The sequence below is a fragment of the Oncorhynchus kisutch genome, linkage group LG13 (genome assembly GCF_002021735.2).
Source record: "Oncorhynchus kisutch isolate 150728-3 linkage group LG13, Okis_V2, whole genome shotgun sequence".
Taxonomy (NCBI): domain Eukaryota; kingdom Metazoa; phylum Chordata; class Actinopteri; order Salmoniformes; family Salmonidae; genus Oncorhynchus; species Oncorhynchus kisutch.
In genome coordinates, this window is record NC_034186.2 from 9,391,368 (window position 1) to 9,413,095 (window position 21,728).

Genomic DNA, 21,728 nt, shown 5'->3' on the forward strand with positions numbered 1-21,728 from the left:
CCAAACGAGCTTCAATGCCATACAACATTCCTTCCGTGTCCTCCAACTGCTCTTAAACGCTAGTAAAACCAAATGCATGCTTTTCAACCATTCGCTGCCCGCACCCACCCGCCCGAATAGCATCACTACTCTGAATGGTTCTGACTTAGAATATGTGGACAACTACAAATACCTAGGTTTCTGGCTAGACTGTAAACTCTCCTTCCAGACTCATATTAAACATCTCCAATCTAAAATTAAATCTAGAATCGGCTTCCTATTTCGCAAACAAAGCCCACTTCACTCACGTCGCCAAACACACCCTCGTAAAACTGACTATCCTACCGATCCTCGACTTTGGCGATGTCATTTACAAAATTGCCTCCAATACTCTACTCAGCAAACTGGATGTAGTCTATCACAGTGCCATCCGTTTGTCATCAAAGCCCCATATACCACCCACCTGCTCTAGTTGGCTGGCCCTCGCTACATATTAGTCGGCAGACCCACTGGCTCCAGGTCATCTATAAGTCTATCAGGGTTAGAGAGAATCTACTCTCACATAGGTACGTGGTTGCAAAGACCATCAGTGTCTTAACAGCGCGATTTGCCAAGGCAAGATACTCCGAGTGCAGCCCTATCCAGAAATCTGGCAGTGACTTCTGATTAAATACAATTTTCACAGAACCGCTGTTGCAATTTCGATGAGGCTCTCTTGTTCAGATATCGGTAAGTGGACTGGAGGCAGGGCATGAAAGGGATAACGAATCCAGTTGTTTGTGTCGTTTGTTTCGGGAAAGTACCTACGTAAATGTGCCTCACTATTTCACATTTGACATTGTCCGTAAGATTGAGTTCATTTGCACACATTTCATACAATGATGGAAAGACCTGTTGTCCTTAATGCAGACAGAAAAGAGCTCCAACTTCATAATCATAGCCTCAATTTTGTCTTTCACATTGAATATAGTTGCGGAGAGTCCCTGTAATCCTAGATTCAGATCATTCAGGCGAGAAAAAACATCACCCAGTCGTGTGAGAAACTCGTCATCATGCAAGTGGTCAGACAAGTGAAAATTATGGTCAGTAAAGAACTTTAACCTCGTCTCTCAATTAAAATGAACATGTCAATGCTTTGCCCCTTGATAATGTGCGCTGGTATGCTAAAATCTTTTGTAAAAGCGTTACATGGTCGCTGCCCATATCATTGCATATTGCAGAAAATACACGAGAGTTCAGAGGCCTTACTTTAACACAGTTAACCATTTTCACTGTAGTGTCCGAAACGTCTTTCAAGCTGTCAGACATTCCTTTGGCAGCAAGAGCCTCTCGTGGATGCTGCAGTGTACCCAAGAGCCTCTCGGTGGATGCTGCAGTGTACCCAAGAGCCTCTCGGTGGATGCTGCAGTGTACCCAAGAGCCTCTCGGTGGATGCTGCAGTGTACCCAAGAGCCTCTCGGTGGATGCTGCAGTGTACCCAAGAGCCTCTCGGTGGATGCTGCAGTGTACCCAAGAGCCTCTCGGTGGATTCTGCAGTGTACCCAAGAGCCTCTCGGTGGATGCTGCAGTGTACCCAAGAGCCTCTCGGTGGATGCTGCAGTGTACCCAAGAGCCTCTCGGTGGATGCTGCAGTGTACCCAAGAGCCTCTCGGTGGATGCTGCAGTGTACCCAAGAGCCTCTCGGTGGATGCTGCAGTGTACCCAAGAGCCTCTCGGTGGATGCTGCAGTGTACCCAAGAGCCTCTCGGTGGATGCTGCAGTGTACCCAAGAGCCTCTCGGTGGATGCTGCAGTGTACCCAAGAGCCTCTCGTGGATTCTGCAGTGTACCCAAGAGCCTCTCGGTGGATGCTGCAGTGTACCCAAGAGCCTCTCGTGGATTCTGCAGTGTACCCAAGAGCCTCTCGGGGGATGCTGCAGTGTACCCAAGAGCCTCTCGGTGGATGCTGCAGTGTACCCAAGAGCCTCTCGGTGGATGCTGCAGTGTACCCAAGAGCCTCTCGGTGGATGCTGCAGTGTACCCAAGAGCCTCTCGGTGGATGCTGCAGTGTACCCAAGAGCCTCTCGGTGGATGCTGCAGTGTACCCAAGAGCCTCTCGGTGGATGCTGCAGTGTACCCAAGAGCCTCTCGGTGGATGCTGCAGTGTACCCAAGAGCCTCTCGGTGGATGCTGCAGTGTACCCAAGAGCCTCTCGGTGGATTCTGCAGTGTACCCAAGAGCCTCTCGGTGGATGCTGCAGTGTACCCAAGAGCCTCTCGGTGGATGCTGCAGTGTACCCAAGAGCCTCTCGGTGGATGCTGCAGTGTACCCAAGAGCCTCTCGGTGGATGCTGCAGTGTACCCAAGAGCATCTCTGTGGATGCTGCAGTGTACCCAAGAGCCTCTCGGTGGATGCTGCAGTGTACCCAAGAGCCTCTCGGTGGATGCTGCAGTGTACCCAAGAGCCTCTCGGTGGATGCTGCAGTGTACCCAAGAGCCTCTCGGTGGATGCTGCAGTGTACCCAAGAGCCTCTCGGTGGATGCTGCAGTGTACCCAAGAGCATCTCGGTGGATGCTGCAGTGTACCCAAGAGCCTCTCGGTGGATGCTGCAGTGTACCCAAGAGCCTCTCGGTGGATGCTGCAGTGTACCCAAGAGCCTCTCGGTGGATGCTGCAGTGTACCCAAGAGCATCTCGATGGATGCTGCAGTGTACCCAAGAGCCTCTCGGTGGATGCTGCAGTGTACCCAAGAGCCTCTCGGTGGATGCTGCAGTGTACCCAAGAGCCTCTCGGTGGATGCTGCAGTGTACCCAAGAGCCTCTCGGTGGATGCTGCAGTGTACCCAAGAGCCTCTCGTGGATTCTGCAGTGTACCCAAGAGCCTCTCGGTGGATGCTGCAGTGTACCCAAGAGCCTCTCGTGGATTCTGCAGTGTACCCAAGAGCCTCTCGGTGGATGCTGCAGTGTACCCAAGAGCCTCTCGGTGGATGCTGCAGTGTACCCAAGAGCCTCTCGGTGGATGCTGCAGTGTACCCAAGAGCCTCTCGGTGGATGCTGCAGTGTACCCAAGAGCCTCTCGGTGGATGCTGCAGTGTACCCAAGAGCCTCTCGGTGGATGCTGCAGTGTACCCAAGTGGCGTCGGGAGCAACTGCTTGCACTCACGTTACCACTCCACTATGTCTCCCTGTCATGGCTTTTGCTCCATCAGTACAGATACCAACACATCTTGACCACCAAAGTCCATTTGATGTCACAAAGCTGTCCAGTACTTTAAAAATATCCTCTCCTGTTGTCCTGGTTACCAGCGGTTTGTAGAAGAGGATGCCTTCCTTAATTGACCCCCTTAAACGTAACAGACATATACCAGGAGCTGTGCCAGGACCTGTTGACTCATCCAGCTGTAACAGACATATACCAGGAGCTGTGCCAGGCCTGTTGACTCATCCAGCTGTAACAGACATATACCAGGAGCTGTGCCAGGCCTGTTGACTCATCCAGCTGTAACAGACATATACCAGGAGCTGTGCCAGGACCTGTTGACTCATCCAGCTGTAACAGACATATACCAGGAGCTGTGCCAGGCCTGTTGACTCATCCAGCTGTAACAGACATATACCAGGAGCTGTGCCAGGACCTGTTGACTCATCCAGCTGTAACAGACATATACCAAGAGCTGTGCCAGGCCCACCACGTCTGTTGACTCATCCAGCTGTAACAGACATATACCAGGAGCTGTGCCAGGCCTGTTGACTCATCCAGCTGTAACAGACATATACCAGGAGCTGTGCCAGGCCTGTTGACTCATCCAGCTGTAACAGACATATACCAGGAGCTGTGCCAGGACCTCGACGTCTGTTGACTCATCCAGCTGTAACAGACATATACCAGGAGCTGTGCCAGGCCTGTTGACTCATCCAGCTGTAACAGACATATACCAGGAGCTGTGCCAGGCCTGTTGACTCATCCAGCTGTAACAGACATATACCAGGAGCTGTGCCAGGACCTCCACGTCTGTTTACTCATCCAGCTGTAACAGACATATACCAGGAGCTGTGCCAGGCCCACCACGTCTGTTGACTCATCCAGCTGTAACCCATATAATTTACTGTCTTGTATGCGAAGCAGTAATTGTTTCAAAACATCTCCTGCCATGTCACTGATGCGTCGTGAAAGTGTTGTTTGAGGAAGACATTGTCTGTATAGTTTTTTGCCTTTTCCCCCAGCATTGTCCCAGCCATATCCACGGCAGCAGGAAGAATGAAGTCCTCCACTATAGTGTGGGGCTTGCCTGTCCTAGCCACTCGGTAGCTCACCATATAAGACTCTTCTAGCCCCTTCTTATTAATGATATCTGTTGCTTTTTTACTACTGAAAAGTCATCTTTAGTCTCGCTCAAAAAAACACCTCTGGCTTATTTTTCAAATGGCCATGTTTTGTTTCTAAATGTCGGCGCAGGAGTGAAGGTTTCCTGCGAGAGAGTAACGGTTAATGTGATTGGATGAATAGCGGTTAATGTGATTGGAGGAGTAACGGTTAATGTGATTGGATGAGTAACGGTTGATGTGATTGGATGAGTAACGGTTAATGTGATTGGAGGAGTAACGGTTAATGTGATTGGATGAGTAACGGTTAATGTGATTGGATGAGTAACGATTAATGTGATTGGATGAGTAACGGTTAATGTGATTGGAGGAGTAACGGTCAATGTGATTGGATGTTAATTATTTTACTAGGCGACCTGTATTTGACATTGTGTTGTTAATTCGCTGAACACTTGATGGTTGAAATGTATTTTTAGCAGTGAAACAGGCTACTCAGGTGGGAAAAAAACCTCAGCCAAACGTATAGCCCCGTTGGAAAATATAAATGTACTGTTTGAAAATGAATCTCCTTTTTATTTGGCGGGGAGGTACGTGCAATTTAGTTTGTTTAGGTCTACGTTCCGGTTCTGTAAAGTCATGGCTGCGCCAATCAAATCAATCAATTTATTTTGTTCATTAAAGAGACAAGACACAATCACAATCAGTCAACACACACTGAGTGTACAAAACATTAAGAACATGATTTTTCCAAGACGTGACCAGGTGAATCCAGGTGAAAGCTATGATCCCTTATTGATGTCACTTGTTAAATCCACTACAATCAGTGTATCTGAAGGGGAGGAGACAGGTTAAATAAGGATTTTTAAGACTTGAGACAATTGAGACATGGATTGTGTATGTGCGCCATTCAGAGGGTGAATGAGCAAGACAAAATATTAAAGTGCCTTTGAACGGGGTTATGGTAGTAGGTGCCAGGTACACTGGTTTGTGTCAAGAACTGCAACGCGGCTGTGTTTTCCACGCTCAACAGTTTCCCGTGTGTATCAAGAATGGTCCACCAGCCAAAGGACATCCAGCCAACTTGATAGAACTGTGGGAAGCATTGGAGTCAACATGAGCCAGCATCCCTGTGGAACGCTTTCAACACCTTGTAGAGTCCATGACCTGATGAATTGAGGCTGTTCTGTGGGGAAAAGAGTGTGCAACTCAATATTAGGAATGTGTTCTTACTGTTTCGTACACTGTGTGTATTTTATAGTAAGTATATTATGGAATTTAACAGAATAAAACACAAATATTTGTCCTAAACAACTTTTGTCAAGGGACCGTGTGGGACAGCTGGCATATAAAAAAAGTGATATTTTGAAACAGAGCCCAAGAACATGATTTTTAGATCCATGTTTCATCTCTTTCCTACCCTCACTCCACTTTGTTAGGGTCTGATCTTTACCATGATACCCATAGAAAACAATAGCAATCCTATTTTCAGTCTCGTGTTCATATTTCACAAACTCTGCATTTTCGGATTTGCTTGTATGCGATCAAGCAAAAAATTATCAAATAGATGTTCTGCTACATTATAGCATGCTAAAGGTTTCTAATCAGTGATAGATGAGTGATACCACCACCTCTTATCTTCCCAGACAGAGAATGAACCAACTTTACAGATGAAGATTCAGTTAAAGTCACGTTGATTGATTGCTACAGGGTTTCTGATTCCCACTGTTATTATTATTGGATCCAGCTGTGGTTAAGGAAACAGTGCATGCTTAGTGGTGGACTGTATGAAGAGATGGGTCCAAGTGACATGCCTTGCAAGGTTTAGAACTGCCGGGGGAATGGTAACCGGGCGTTGCCTAGCAACCACCTAGAGTAGAGCGTAGTGTGTGCCGCCCCAACGTTACGTTACGTTTCATACTAAGCCACAGGCAGAACTTCACTGAAAGGGATTTACTAGGTCATGAGGCTGAAATAATAGTTTGAGGTTTGATACCGCTAAATACCTTTTCAGATATAAAGACAAGTTGTGTTGCACGGTACACTGGTACCGTGGTAATATCATGGTACCAAAACGTCATGATACCAACGTTTTGGAATACCGTGGTACTGTTTCATATCATACTACCACATTTTCCGGCTCTTACCCATCTAAATAACCTGCTGTTATAAAATGTTTATAAATTCTGTTTTGTTTATAAATTCAGCTGAATTGAAGCAACAGCCACTAACTAGTCTCTTGTATGTGCAGGTCAAATATTATCCACTTCACTTTCATCTCACGTTTGGCAGCTGCAATCAACCAGCAGTATCCCCTACCAGCCCTAACCTGGTTCTCTCCGTCTGCTCTTCACACACCTCTATTACGCCGGTAGTTTAAAATGTCTTTTAGCTGTGATGGCGAGCAGACGCTGGCCTGGCGGCTGGAGCTGGCTTGGTGGCTGGCGCTGGCGCTGGCTTGGTGGCTGGCGCTGGCTTGGTGGCTGGAGCTGGCCTGGCGGCTGGAGCTGGCTTGGTGGCTGGCGCTGGCTTGGTGGCTGGAGCTGGCCTGGCGGCTGGAGCTGGCTTGGTGCCTGTTACTGGCTTGGTACCTTGTGCTGGCTTGGTGCCTTGTGCTGGCTTGGTGCTTGGCGCTGGCTTGGTGACTGTTGCTGGCTTGGTGCCTTGTGCTGGCTTAGTGCCTGTTAATTGGAAGGGGCATCTTGTTTTCTCAAGCCTCTTCTCCAGGCTGTCAAGTTTTTTTTTTTTTAAGAATGAATTGCTTAAATTGGCTGCCCCTTGATCTGCATTCCTGTCCTCCCCATCACCTCAGTCCTGCTGCTATAGATCCTAGCTATAGGGTTAGTTACTGTGTAGGGATACACCTTCCTGTCCTCCCCATCACCTCAGTCCTGCTGCTATAGATCCTAGCTATAGGGTTAGTTACTGTGTAGGGATACACCTTCCCGTCCTCCCCCATCACCTCAGTCCTGCTGCTATAGATCCTAGCTATAGGGTTAGTTACTGTGTAGGGATACACCTTCCCGTCCTCCCCATCACCTCAGTCCTGCTGCTATAGATCCTAGCTATAGGGTTAGTTACTGTGTAGGGATACACCTTCCCGTCCTCCCCCATCACCTCAGTCCTGCTGCTATAGATCCTAGCTATAGGGTTAGTTACTGTGTAGGGATACACCTTCCCGTCCTCCCTCATCACCTCAGTCCTGCTGCTATAGATCCTAGCTATAGGGTTAGTTACTGTGTAGGGATACACCTTCCCGTCCTCCCTCATCACCTCAGTCCTGCTGCTATAGATCCTAGCTATAGGGTTAGTTACTGTGTAGGGATACACCTTCCCGTCCTCCCTCATCACCTCAGTCCTGCTGCTATAGATCCTAGCTATAGGGTTAGTTACTGTGTAGGGATACACCTTCCCGTCCTCCCCATCACCTCAGTCCTGCTGCTATAGATCCTAGCTATAGGGTTAGTTACTGTGTAGGGATACACCTTCCCGTCCTCCCTCATCACCTCAGTCCTGCTGCTATAGATCCTAGCTATAGGGTTAGTTACTGTGTAGTGATACACCTTCCCGTCCTCCCCATCACCTCAGTCCTGCTGCTATAGATCCTAGCTATAGGGTTAGTTACTGTGTAGGGATACACCTTCCCGTCCTCCCCATCACCTCAGTCCTGCTGCTATAGATCCTAGCTATAGGGTTAGTTACTGTGTAGGGATACACCTTCCCGTCCTCCCCATCACCTCAGTCCTGCTGCTATAGATCCTAGCTATAGGGTTAGTTACTGTGTAGGGATACACCTTCCCGTCCTCCCCATCACCTCAGTCCTGCTGCTATAGATCCTAGCTATAGGGTTAGTTACTGTGTAGGGATACACCTTCCCGTCCTCCCCATCACCTCAGTCCTGCTGCTATAGATCCTAGCTATAGGGTTAGTTACTGTGTAGGGATACACCTTCCCGTCCTCCCTCATCACCTCAGTCCTGCTGCTATAGATCCTAGCTATAGGGTTAGTTACTGTGTAGGGATACACCTTCCCGTCCTCCCTCATCACCTCAGTCCTGCTGCTATAGATCCTAGCTATAGGGTTAGTTACTGTGTAGGGATACACCTTCCCGTCCTCCCTCATCACCTCAGTCCTGCTGCTATAGATCCTAGCTATAGGGTTAGTTACTGTGTAGGGATACACCTTCCCGTCCTCCCCATCACCTCAGTCCTGCTGCTATAGATCCTAGCTATAGGGTTAGTTGCTGTGTAGGGATACACCTTCCCGTCCTCCCTCATCACCTCAGTCCTGCTGCTATAGATCCTAGCTATAGGGTTAGTTACTGTGTAGGGATACACCTTCCCGTCCTCCCCATCACCTCAGTCCTGCTGCTATAGATCCTAGCTATAGGGTTAGTTACTGTGTAGGGATACACATTCCCGTCCTCCCTCATCACCTCAGTCCTGCTGCTATAGATCCTAGCTATAGGGTTAGTTACTGTGTAGGGATACACCTTCCCGTCCTCCCTCATCACCTCAGTCCTGCTGCTATAGATCCTAGCTATAGGGTTAGTTACTGTGTAGGGATACACATTCCTGTCCTCCCTCATCACCTCAGTCCTGCTGCTATAGATCCTAGCTATAGGGTTAGTTACTGTGTAGGGATACACCTTCCCGTCCTCCCTCATCACCTCAGTCCTGCTGCTATAGATCCTAGCTATAGGGTTAGTTACTGTGTAGGGATACACCTTCCCGTCCTCCCTCATCACCTCAGTCCTGCTGCTATAGATCCTAGCTATAGGGTTAGTTACTGTGTAGGGATACACCTTCCCGTCCTCCCTCATCACCTCAGTCCTGCTGCTATAGATCCTAGCTATAGGGTTAGTTACTGTGTAGGGATACACCTTCCCGTCCTCCCTCATCACCTCAGTCCTGCTGCTATAGATCCTAGCTATAGGGTTAGTTACTGTGTAGGGATACACATTCCTGTCCTCCCTCATCACCTCAGTCCTGCTGCTATAGATCCTAGCTATAGGGTTAGTTACTGTGTAGGGATACACCTTCCCGTCCTCCCTCATCACCTCAGTCCTGCTGCTATAGCTCCTAGCTATAGGGTTAGTTACTGTGTAGGGATACACCTTCCCGTCCTCCCTCATCACCTCAGTCCTGCTGCTATAGATCCTAGCTATAGGGTTAGTTACTGTGTAGGGATACACCTTCCCGTCCTCCCTCATCACCTCAGTCCTGCTGCTATAGATCCTAGCTATAGGGTTAGTTACTGTGTAGGGATACACCTTCCCGTCCTCCCTCATCACCTCAGTCCTGCTGCTATAGATCCTAGCTATAGGGTTAGTTACTGTGTAGGGATACACATTCCTGTCCTCCCTCATCACCTCAGTCCTGCTGCTATAGATCCTAGCTATAGGGTTAGTTACTGTGTAGGGATACACCTTCCCGTCCTCCCTCATCACCTCAGTCCTGCTGCTATAGATCCTAGCTATAGGGTTAGTTACTGTGTAGGGATACACCTTCCCGTCCTCCCCATCACCTCAGTCCTGCTGCTATAGATCCTAGCTATAGGGTTAGTTGCTGTGTAGGGATACACCTTCCCGTCCTCCCTCATCACCTCAGTCCTGCTGCTATAGATCCTAGCTATAGGGTTAGTTACTGTGTAGGGATACACCTTCCCGTCTTCCCCATCACCTCAGTCCTGCTGCTATAGATCCTAGCTATAGGGTTAGTTACTGTGTAGGGATACACATTCCTGTCCTCCCTCATCACCTCAGTCCTGCTGCTATAGATCCTAGCTATAGGGTTAGTTACTGTGTAGGGATACACCTTCCCGTCCTCCCTCATCACCTCAGTCCTGCTGCTATAGATCCTAGCTATAGGGTTAGTTACTGTGTAGGGATACACCTTCCCGTCCTCCCTCATCACCTCAGTCCTGCTGCTATAGATCCTAGCTATAGGGTTAGTTACTGTGTAGGGATACACCTTCCCGTCCTCCCCCATCACCTCAGTCCTGCTGCTATAGATCCTAGCTATAGGGTTAGTTACTGTGTAGGGATACACCTTCCCGTCCTCCCTCATCACCTCAGTCCTGCTGCTATAGATCCTAGCTATAGGGTTAGTTACTGTGTAGGGATACACCTTCCCGTCCTCCCTCATCACCTCAGTCCTGCTGCTATAGATCCTAGCTATAAGGTTAGTTACTGTGTAGGGATACACCTTCCCGTCCTCCCCCATCACCTCAGTCCTGCTGCTATAGATCCTAGCTATAGGGTTAGTTACTGTGTAGGGATACACCTTCCCGTCCTCCCCCATCACCTCAGTCCTGCTGCTATAGATCCTAGCTATAGGGTTAGTTACTGTGTAGGGATACACCTTCTTGTCCGAGCAGTCATTCCTCATTGAAGACAAAGTGCCTTGAATTTACTAGTGCCTTGATTCATAATTTCAATTATGAATGTCCTGAATTGTCTGAAATGGACCCCAACTTGCTGCAGTGTGTAGGCCTAAATAATGGACCCCTCCTTGCTGCAGTGTGTAGGCCTAAATAATGGACCCCTCCTTGCAGTAGTGTGTAGGCCTAAATAATGGACCCCTCCTTGCTGTAGTGTGTAGGCCTAAATAATGGACCCCTCCTTGCTGCAGTGTGTAGGCCTAAATAATGGACCCCTCCTTGCAGTAGTGTGTAGGCCTAAATAATGGACCCCTCCTTGCTGTAGTGTGTAGGCCTAAATAATGGACCCCTCCTTGCTGTAGTGTGTAGGCCTAAATAATGGACCCCTCCTTACTGTAGTGTGTAGGCCTAAATAATGGACCCCTCCTTGCTGTAGTGTGTAGGCCTAAATAAAAGATGCCTGTTATTGTAGAAAGATGGGTAAAGTTCTCCAGAGATAGTAACACTGGGCTCTGTGTGTGAGTATAAGTAAGTGTGTCTCTGTGTGTGTGTCTCTGTTTGTGTGTGTGTCATTGCCCCAGGTCTGTGTTCTGTTCATACTGACTTTGTTTAACGGTGAAACGGATCCGAAGTGAACACATCTAATGCTGCCCCTCCCCTCCGTCTTGATGACACCGTGCTCTCACCCTCCTCTTTCCCAGAGTCCTCTCTGCTTGCCTGCAAGGGCATCCCCCGGCCGTGGTCGGGGCCAGGCACTGGTGACATGTGGCAATGTGATATCTGTCGCCTCCTCTCTCCCTCCACCACACCAACAGACACGTTTATAAAATGGCTGCAAAGGTCACACTGTTCTCTGTGTGTTTTCACTCATCCCTGCCCCACGGCTCATTCCAGCCTGTTTTCTTAGTTTTTTAAATTTAGATGCTCGCTACCGAGCCGAGTGTCAGGGCGCAACATGCATCCTGTGGAAGAGGAGAGGAGAGCGTTGTTGGAGTTTTGTCGCTAGCTGACTGGTCAAACATATGTCACTTCAGCTGCAGCAGCGTCAGACTACCGCTGACCGTGATGTGCCTTGGCAGACTACAGCTAACCCTGTTGTGCCTTGGCAGACTACAGCTAACCCTGTTGTGCCTTGGCAGACTACAGCTAACCCTGTTGTGCCTTGGCAGTATACAGCTAACCCTGTTGTGCCTCGGCAGACTACCGCTGACCGTGATGTGCCTCGGCAGACTACAGCTAACCCTGTTGTGCCTCGGCAGACTACCTCTGACCGTGATGTGCCTTGGCAGACTACCGCTAACCCTGTTGTGCCTCGGCAGACTACCTCTGACCGTGATGTGCCTCGGCAGACTACAGCTAACCCTGATGTGCCTCGGCAGACTACCACTGACCGTGATGTGCCTTGGCAGACTACAGCTAACCCTGATGTGCCTTGGCCCACTGAAGTTGTAACCGACTTCAGTGGGCAAATGCTCACCTTCGATTGACACAGGCATGCTGGACAAGTGTGCTCTTCACAGATGAATCCCGGTTTCTACTGTACCGGGCAGACGTATGGCATTGTGTGGGCGAGCAGTTTGCTGATGTCATCATTGTGAACAGAGTTCCACATGGTGGGGGGGGGATATGGCATGGGCAGGATACCGGGACAAGAACCTGAGGCCCATTGTCATGCCATTAATCCACCGCCATCACCTCATGTTTCAGCATGATCAAGCACAGCCCCATGTCACAAGCATCTGTACACAATTCCTGGAAGCTGAAAATGTCCCAGTTCTTCCATGGCCTGCATACTCACCAGACATGTCAATCATTGAGCATGTTTGGGATGCTCTGAATTGACCTGTACAACAGCGTGTTCCAATTTACGCCAATATCCAGCAACTTCGACACAGCCATTGAAGAGGAGTGGGACAACATTCCACAGTCCAAATGTACCTAAACATAAACATCAATGCCTTTCTTAAAATCAATACAGAAGTATATTTTTTTAACCCTGCATATTTAGTTAAAATAAATTCATGTTAGCAGGCAATATTAACTAGGGAAATTGTGTCACTTCTCTTGCGTTCATTGCACGCAGAGTCAGGGTATATGCAACAGTTTGGGCCGCCTGGCTCGTTCTGAACTAATTTGCCAGAATTTTACATAATTATGACATAACATTGAAGATTGTGCAATGTAACAGCAGTATTTAGACTTATGGTGGCCGCCCGTTAGATAAAATACGGAACGGTTCCGTATTTCACTAACGTGAAATGTTATGTTTTCGAAATGATAGTTTCTGGATTTGACCATATTAATGACCAAAGGCTCATATTTCTGTGTTTATTATATTATAATTAAGTCTATGATTTGATAGAGCAGTCTGACTGAGCGGTGGTAGGCACCAGCAGGCTCGTAAGCATTCATTCAAAATTTACTGCGTTTTCCAGCAGCTCTTAGCAATGCTTGCCTCACAGCGCTGTTAATGACTTCAAGCCTATCAACTCCCGAGATTAGGCTGGCAATACTAAAGTGTCTATAAGAACATCCAATAGTCAAAGGTATATGAAATACAAATGGTATAGAGAGAGATAGTTGACTCGTCATGATTCCTATAATAACTACAGCCTAAAACTTCTTAACTGGGAATATTGAACTAGGAGCTTTCAGCTGTTCTCATGTTCTGAGCAAGGAACTTAAACCTTAGCTTTTTTACATGGCACATATTGCACTTTTACTTTCTTCTCAAACACTTTGTTTTTGCATTATTTAAACCAAATAGAGCATATTTCATTATTTATTTGAGACTAAATAAATAGATTCTATTAAGTTAAAATGAATGTGTTCATTTTTCATTGAGTATTGTTGTAATTTTCATATATATATATATATATATATATATATACATACATTTTTTCAAATTTGCCGATTATCAGCTTTTTTTGGTCCTCCAATAATCGGTGTCAGTATCGGCATTGAAAAATCACAATCGTTCGACCTCTAGTCTTAACGAGGAACTTTGATCCCATATGCAGATTTTTTCGTCACTGATCATTTGGATAAATCATGGGTTTGCTGGTGTTTTGCATCGTTGAATTCTGGAAGGGGAAGGGACATAACAGTTTCCGTTTAGGGGGGTGGAGACTTCACTAGTCTGGTTAGTATCTTGTCTCATACATCTCTCCCCAGAAACGAATCAAGTGTTTGACGCAATTATACACAATTTTTGTTCTGGGTTTATGAGATTACTGCAAGGGAGAACATAATTGTGGCACTTGTGACTGTGTTGGCTTTCAGAAGCCGCTCCAGCCGGACATGGGCCACAACTCTCTGGCTAACTTCCTGATTGAGAAGAAGATTGGGCGGGGCCAGTTCAGTGAGGTGTACCGGGCCAGGTACCTGATGGACAACACCTCCATGGCCCTTAAGAAGGTTCAGGTGAGTTATACACGCACATACATACAGTGGGGCAAAAAAGTATTTAGTCAGCCGCCTATTGTGCAAGTTCTCCCACTTAAAAAGATGAGAGAGGCCTGTAATTTCCATCATAGGTACACTTCAACTATGACAGACATAGTCTCAGGTCTGTGAGAGACAGAAATCTTGCTTGTTTGTAGGTGACCAAATACTTATTTTCCACCATAATTTGCAAATAGGTCTCACAGACCTGTAACTTCTTCTTTAAGAGGCTCCTCTGTCCTCCACTCGTTACCTGTATTAATGGCACCTGTTTGAACTTGTTATCAGTATAAAAGACACCTGTCCACAACCTCAAACAGTCACACTCCAAACTCCACTATGGCCAAGACCAAAGAGCTGTCAAAGGACACCAGAAACAAAATTGTAGACCTGCACCAGGCTGGGAAGACTGAATCTGCAATAGGTAAGCAGCTTGGTTTGAAGGAATCAACTGTGGGAGCAATTATTAGGAAATGGAAGACATACAAGACCACTGATAATCTCCCTCGATCTGGGGCTCCACGCAAGATCTCACTCCGTGGGGTCAAAATGATCACAAGAACGGTGAGCAAAAATCCCAGAACCACACGGGGGGACCTAGTGAATGACCTGCAGAGAGCTGGGACCAAAGTAACAAAGCCTACCATCAGTAACACACTACGCCGCCAGGGACTCAAATCCTGCAGTGCCAGACGTGTCCCCCTGCTAAAGCCAGTACATGTCCAGGCCCGTCTGAAGTTTGCTAGAGAGCATTTGGATGATCCAGAAGAAGATTGGAAGAATGTCAGATGGTCAGAGGAAACCAAAATATAACTTTTTGGTAAAAACTCAAGAGAGAAATCTAAACATTCATGAGAGAAATGAACTCTAAAACTGTGGGACGCTGAAGGGAGTTGTACAGTGCTGAAACGTGGTAATTAACTGAAATCAGCTCAGGCAGAGATAGATCAACTTTTACTCCTGTTACGTTAGGTTAGATACACACAGACCACATGGACCGCATGAGAGAGGAATGTACACAATATAACGACGAGAGATAAAGCCTTATCTTCTTAGACAAACTAGTAGAAGGATTTTGTCTGACAGCTCCTAGCTCCTAGAGCGTTGGGCCAGTAACCGAAAGGTTTTTGGATCGAATCTCCGAGCTGCCCCCGAGCAATGCAGTTAACCCACTGTGCCGAAGACGTGGATGTTGATTATGGCAGCCCCCCCCCCCCTCTCTCTGATTCAGAGGGTTTGGGTTACATGTGGAAGATATATTTCAGTTGAATGCGTTCAGTTGTACAACTGACTAGGTATCCCCCTTCCTAAATTGGAGGACTTAACACAGTCCAGTATGGGGAGGACAGAGAGAGCGTTGTCTGGCTGCTAGTGCCTGAGCAGGAACGTGATGAGGACTTTCAGGAATGAAAAATAAAAGTCATCAAATCAAAAGTAATATAAACAACTAAAATAGTATATTGTTTCATAGTCATTTCTACCCAGTGTGGTCCTGAAAGAGACAATATAATTTTTTCAATGTTTTGGCAAATGAATGTTCACTATTTTTGGCTTTGGAATTTCCTTTCAAAAGCTCAACAATGTTTTTAATGTCGTTATTTCATAATGCATTTAATGTTGTTTTTTTAAATGATCAAAAACAGTGATCATTTTTTAAATAATCGAACCGAAACCGAACCAACCAAGAAAAGCACTAGTCGCTCAGCACTACCAAATGCACACCATACGTACACCAAACGTACATGTTTTTGGGTTCTGGAGGTGACTGTGTGTTGTGTTCCAGTCTTCCTTCCAGATACCCTCTCTCTCTATAGACTGCAGAAAGTTGTCTCAGAAACTAACATGGTGGTGCCTGCCACACTCATAATTTCCACCGTCATGGCAACTGTTCAACACACGTTTCTATGTTAATTCCACCATATGCTGATTCATATGCTGTTTCACGTCATGTGTGTGTTCTCTGGCAGTCAGACAGATCGAGCTCTTTCTTTAGCCAGTGAGTCAAGCCACCACACTTTGCTGCCTCGTCTCGGGAACACCACTAGATCGGAGGGTCATTGAGTTCAGTCTACTGACAACCAGTTTTGGAAAAAGTACCCAATTGTCATACTTGAGGACAAGTAAAGATACCTTAATAGAAAAGTGAAAGTCACCCAGTACTACTTGAGTAAAAGTTTTGGGTTTTAAATATACTTAAATATCGAAACTAAAAGTACAGTGTTAAATCATTTCTAATTCCTTATTTTAAGCAAAGCAGACCACATTTTTCTAGTTTTTATTTATTTACCTATAGCCAGGGGCACGCTCCAACTCAAAAACATAATTCAAAAACGAAGCATGTGTTTAGTGAGATCAGAGGCAGTAGGGATGAACAGGGATGGTCGCTTGATAAGTGTGTGAATTAGTAGTTTGTGATTCTCCAGATCGGAGGGTCATTGAGTTCAGTCTACTGAGAACCTAGTTTGTGATTCTCCAGATCGGAGGATCATTGAGTTCAGTCTACTGACAACATAGTTTGTGATTCTCCAGATCGGAGGGTCATTGAGTTCAGTCTACTGACAACATAGTTTGTGATTCTCCAGATCGGAGGATCATTGAGTTCAGTCTACTGACAACCTAGTATGTGATTCTCCAGATCGGAGGGTCATTGAGTTCAGTCTACTGACAACCTAGTTTGTGATTCTCCAGATCGGAGGGTCATTGAGTTCAGTCTACTGAGAACCTAGTTTGTGATTCTCCAGATCGGAGGGTCATTGAGTTCAGTCTACTGAGAACCTAGTTTGTGATTCTCCAGATCGGAGGGTCATTGAGTTCAGTCTACTGACAACATAGTTTGTGATTCTCCAGATCGGAGGATCATTGAGTTCAGTCTACTGAGAACCTAGTTTGTGATTCTCCAGATCGGAGGGTCATTGAGTTCAGTCTACTGACAACATAGTTTGTGATTCTCCCCACATCTAACCTTCCCATTCCACACTATCACGTCGTTGTCTCACCAACCACTGATGAAGTCACACGTTGTTATATTTGAAGGACATTTGAGGATATTATGTCTTGTGGACTTTATGATGACGCTGTAAACACAGAGAGGGAGAATGATTTATTTACATCCAAGGATTTTTTTACTCACTTATCTCTCTCGTGTGTGTGTGTGTGTGTGTGTGTGTGTGTGTGTGTGGGTGTGTGTGTGTGTGTGTGTGTGTGTGTGTGTGTGTGTGTGGTGTGGGGGGGTGTGTGTGATGTGGGGGTGTGTGTGGTGTGGGGGTGTGTGTGTGTGTTGTGTGTGTGGGGGGGTGTGTGTGTGTTGTGGGGGTGTTGTGTGGGGGTGTGTGTGGTGTGTGGGGGTGTGTGTGTTGTGTGGGGGTGTGGGGTGGGGGGGTGTGTGTGTGTTGTGGGGGTGTGGTGTGGGGGTGTGTGTGGTGTGTGGGGGTGTGTGTGTTGTGTGGGGGTGTGTGTGTGGGGTGGGGGTGTGTGTGGTGTGTGGGGGTGTGTGTGTTGTGTGGGGGTGTGTGTGTTGTGTGGGGGGGTGTGTGTTGTGTGGGGGTGTGTGTTGTGTGGGGGTGTGTGTTGTGTGGGGGGGGGTGTGTGTTGTGTGGGGGTGTGTGTGGTGTGTGTGTTGTGTGGGGGGGTGTGTGTGTTGTGTGGGGGGGGGGTGCGTGAGGACAGCAGGTAGTAGTATCAGGGGTAGTTCACAACAGGTGCTCAGGCAGGTGTCTCTAGCTCAGCAGGCCGACTGGCTCTCCCACCCACCACCCACTAGTGCCGGGCGATACCAGTATTGCAATACCCGTTTACTATCATGGCAAGGAAACAAAACACAAAACTGATTTAACTTCTTCAGGAAAACGTCCTTAATGTTGGAATCAAACATCATCATGTTGTCATCCAGAGTCATATTCATTTATTTTCCAAGCTATAGCACACAATATGTTACATACAGCAGGTTTATACAGGACCAAAGAGTTTAGGCTGCTTCCTTTTCATTTCAAAATACTCCAATACTGGTATCACCACAGCCCTCACACAGCCCTCACACAGCCCTCACACAGCCTTCACACAGCCATCACACAGCCCTCAACACAGCCCTCAACACACACACACACACACACACACACACACACACACACACACACACACACACACGGCGAAGACTGGAGGCAGGCGTCAGAGGGAGAGAGAGAGGTTCAAGTCAACCCCATGTTTGCATTTGACACTAGAGAAGAGAGAGGTTCAACCCCATGTTAGCCTGTGACACTAGAGAAGAGAGAGGTTCAACCCCATGTTAGCCTGTGACACTAGAGAAGAGAGAGGTTCAACCCCATGTTAGCCTGTGACACTAGAGAAGAGAGAGGTTCAACCCCATGTTAGCCTGTGACACTAGAGAAGAGAGAGGTTCAACCCCATGTTAGCCAATGACACTAGAGAAGAGAGAGGTTCAACCCCATGTTAGCCAATGACACTAGAGAAGAGAGAGGTTCAACCCCATGTTAGCCAATGACACTAGAGAAGAGAGAGGATCAACCCCATGTTAGCCAATGACACTAGAGAAGAGAGAGGTTCAACCCCATGTTAGCCAATGACACTAGAGAAGAGAGAGGTTCAACCCCAAGTTAGCCAATGACACTAGAGAAGAGAGAGGTTCAACCCCAAGTTAGCCAATGACACTAGAGAGGAGAGAGGTTCAACCCCAAGTTAGCCAATGACACTAGGGAAGAGAGAGGTTCAACCCCATGTTAGCCTGTGACACTAGAGAAGAGAGAGGTTCAACCCCATGTTAGCCTATGACACTAGAGAAAAGAGATCAACCCCAAGTGTCTGGTACCTGCCATTGGCTTGGGCTAGTGTAAGAGTGGGGGCTGGGCATGTTTGCCTGCTCATGGCCTGGTATATGTGACTTTCATGATGAGGCCCTCTTAGTGGGAGTGGGGGGCATGGGGTGGGCAGGAGGGGCATAGGTCTGATCTGCGGGGGCCTAATTAGGGTGTGGGCATGGTTGACCTGGGGGGTGGTCTCTCTCTCTCTCTCTCTCTTACTCTCTCTTTCTCTCTCTCTCTCTCTCTTACTCTCTCTTACTCTCTCTCTCTCTCTCTCTTACTCTCTCTTACTCTCTCGCTCTCTCTCTCTCTTACTCTCTCTCTTACTCTCTCTCCTACTCTCTCTCTCTTACTCTCTCTTACTCTCTCTCTCTCTCTCTCTTACTCTCTCTCTTACTCTCTCTCTCTCTCTCTCTTACTCTCTCTCTTACTCTCTCTCTTACTCTCTCTCTTACTCTCTCTATTTCTCTCTCTCTTTCTCAATTCAATTCAATTCAAGGGCTTTATTGGCATGGGAAACATGTGTTAACATTGCCAAAGCAAGTGAGGTAGACAACATACAAAGTGAATATATAAAGTGAAAAACAACAAAAATTAACAGTAAACATTACACATACAGAAGTTTCATAACAGTAAAGACATTACAAATGTCATATTATATATATATACAGTGTTCTAACAATGTACAAATGGCTAAAGGACACAAGATAAAATAAATAAGCATAAATATGGGTTGTATTTACAATGGTGTTTGTTCTTCACTGGTTGCCCTTTTCTCGTGGCAACAGGTCACAAATCTTGCTGCTGTGATGGCACACTGTGGAATTTCACCCAGTAGATATGGGAGTTTTTCAAAATTGGATTTGTTTTCGAATTCTTTGTGGATCTGTGTAATCTGAGGGAAATATGTCTCTCTAATATGGTCATACATTGGGCAGGAGGTTAGGAAGTGCAGCTCAGTTTCCACCTCATTTTGTGGGCAGTGAGCACATAGCCTGTCTTCTCTTGAGAGCCAAGTCTGCCTACGGCGGCCTTTCTCAATAGCAAGGCTATGCTCACTGAGTCTGTACATAGTCAAGGCTTTCCTTAATTTTGGGTCAGTCACAGTGGTCAGGTATTCTGCCGCTGTGTACTCTCTGTGTAGGGCCAAATAGCATTCTAGTTTGCTCTGTTTTTTTGTTAATTCTTTCCAATGTGTTAAGTAGTTATCTTTTTGTTTTCTCATGATTTGGTTGGGTCTAATTGTGCTGCTGTCCTGGGGCTCTGTAGTGTGTGTTTGTGTTTGTGAACAGAGCCCCAGGACCAGCTTGCTTAGGGGACTCTTCTCCAGGTTCATCTCTCTGTAGGTGATGGCTTTGTTATGGAAGGTTTGTGAATCGCTTCCTTTTAGGTGGTTGTAGAATTTAACAGCTCTTTTCTGGATTTTGATAATTAGTGGGTATCGGCCTAATTCTGCTCTGCATGCATTATTTGGTGTTCTACGTTGTACACGGAGGATATTTTTGCAGAATTCTGCGTGCAGAGTCTCAATTTGGTGTTTGTCCCATTTTGTGAAGTCTTGGTTGGTGAGCGGACCCCAGACCTCACAACCATAAAGGGCAATGGGCTCTATGACTGATTCAAGTATTTTTAGCCAGATCCTAATTGGTATGTTGAAATTTATGTTTCTTTTGATGGCATAGAATGCCCTTCTTGCCTTGTCTCTCAGATCGTTCACAGCTTTGTGGAAGTTACCTGTGGTGCTGATGTTTAGGCCAAGGTATGTATAGTTTTTTGTGTGCTCTAGGGCAACAGTGTCTAGATGGAATTTGTATTTGTGGTCCTGGTGACTGGACCTTTTTTGGAACACCATTATTTTGGTCTTACTGAGATTTACTGTCAGGGCCCAGGTCTGACAGAATCTGTGCATAAGATCTAGGTGCTGCTGTAGGCCCTCCTTGGTTGGTGACAGAAGCACCAGATCATCAGCAAACAGCAGACATTTGACTTCGGATTCTAGCAGGGGGAGGCCGGGTGCTGCAGACTTTTCTAGTGCCCTCGCCAATTCGTTGATATATATGTTGAAGAGGGTGGGGCTTAAGCTGCATCCCTGTCTAACCCCACGACCCTGTGTGAAGAAATGTGTGTGTTTTTTGCCAATTTTAACCGCACACTTGTTGTTTGTGTACATGGATTTTATAATGTCGTATGTTTTACCCCCAACACCACTTTCCATCAGTTTGTATAGCAGACCCTCATGCCAGATTGAGTCGAAGGCTTTTTGAAATCAACAAAGCATGAGAAGACTTTGCCTTTGTTTTGGTTTGTTTGGTTGTCAATTAGGGTGTGCAGGGTGAATACATGGTCTGTTGTACGGTAATTTGGTAAAAAGCCAATTCAGTACATTGTTTTCATTGAGGAAATGTACGAGTCTGCTGTTAATAATAATGCAGAGGATTTTCCCAAGGTTACTGTTGACACATATTCCACGGTAGTTATTGGGGTCAAATTTGTCTCCACTTTTGTGGATTGGGGTGATCAGTCCTTGGTTCCAGATATTGGGGAAGATGCCAGAGCTAAGTATGATGTTAAAGAGTTTTAGTATAGCCAATTGGAATTTGTTGTCTGTATATTTGATCATTTCATTGAGGATACCATCAACACCACAGGCCTTTTTGGGTTGGAGGGTTTTTATTTTGTCCTGTAACTCTTTCAATGTAATTGGAGAATCCAGTGGGTTCTGGTAGTCTTTAATAGTTGATTCTAAAATCTGTGTTTGATCATGTATATGTTTTTGCTCTTTCCTACTCTCTCTCCTACTCTCTCTCCCTCTCT

At 46.6% G+C, this 21,728-nt stretch overlaps 1 protein-coding gene across 1 annotated transcript in view; it reads left to right on the top strand.

The window, feature by feature from the left end:
• LOC109884518 (NIMA-related kinase 7) overlaps positions 1 to 21,728 on the top strand; it is a gene marked incomplete in the record, with an annotated part of 165,777 nt that overhangs the window by 47,972 nt on the left and 96,077 nt on the right. Inside the window, 1 exon segment of the mRNA XM_031785534.1 lies at positions 13,939 to 14,079. Within this exon segment, the coding sequence (XP_031641394.1) occupies positions 13,939 to 14,079 (141 nt within the window).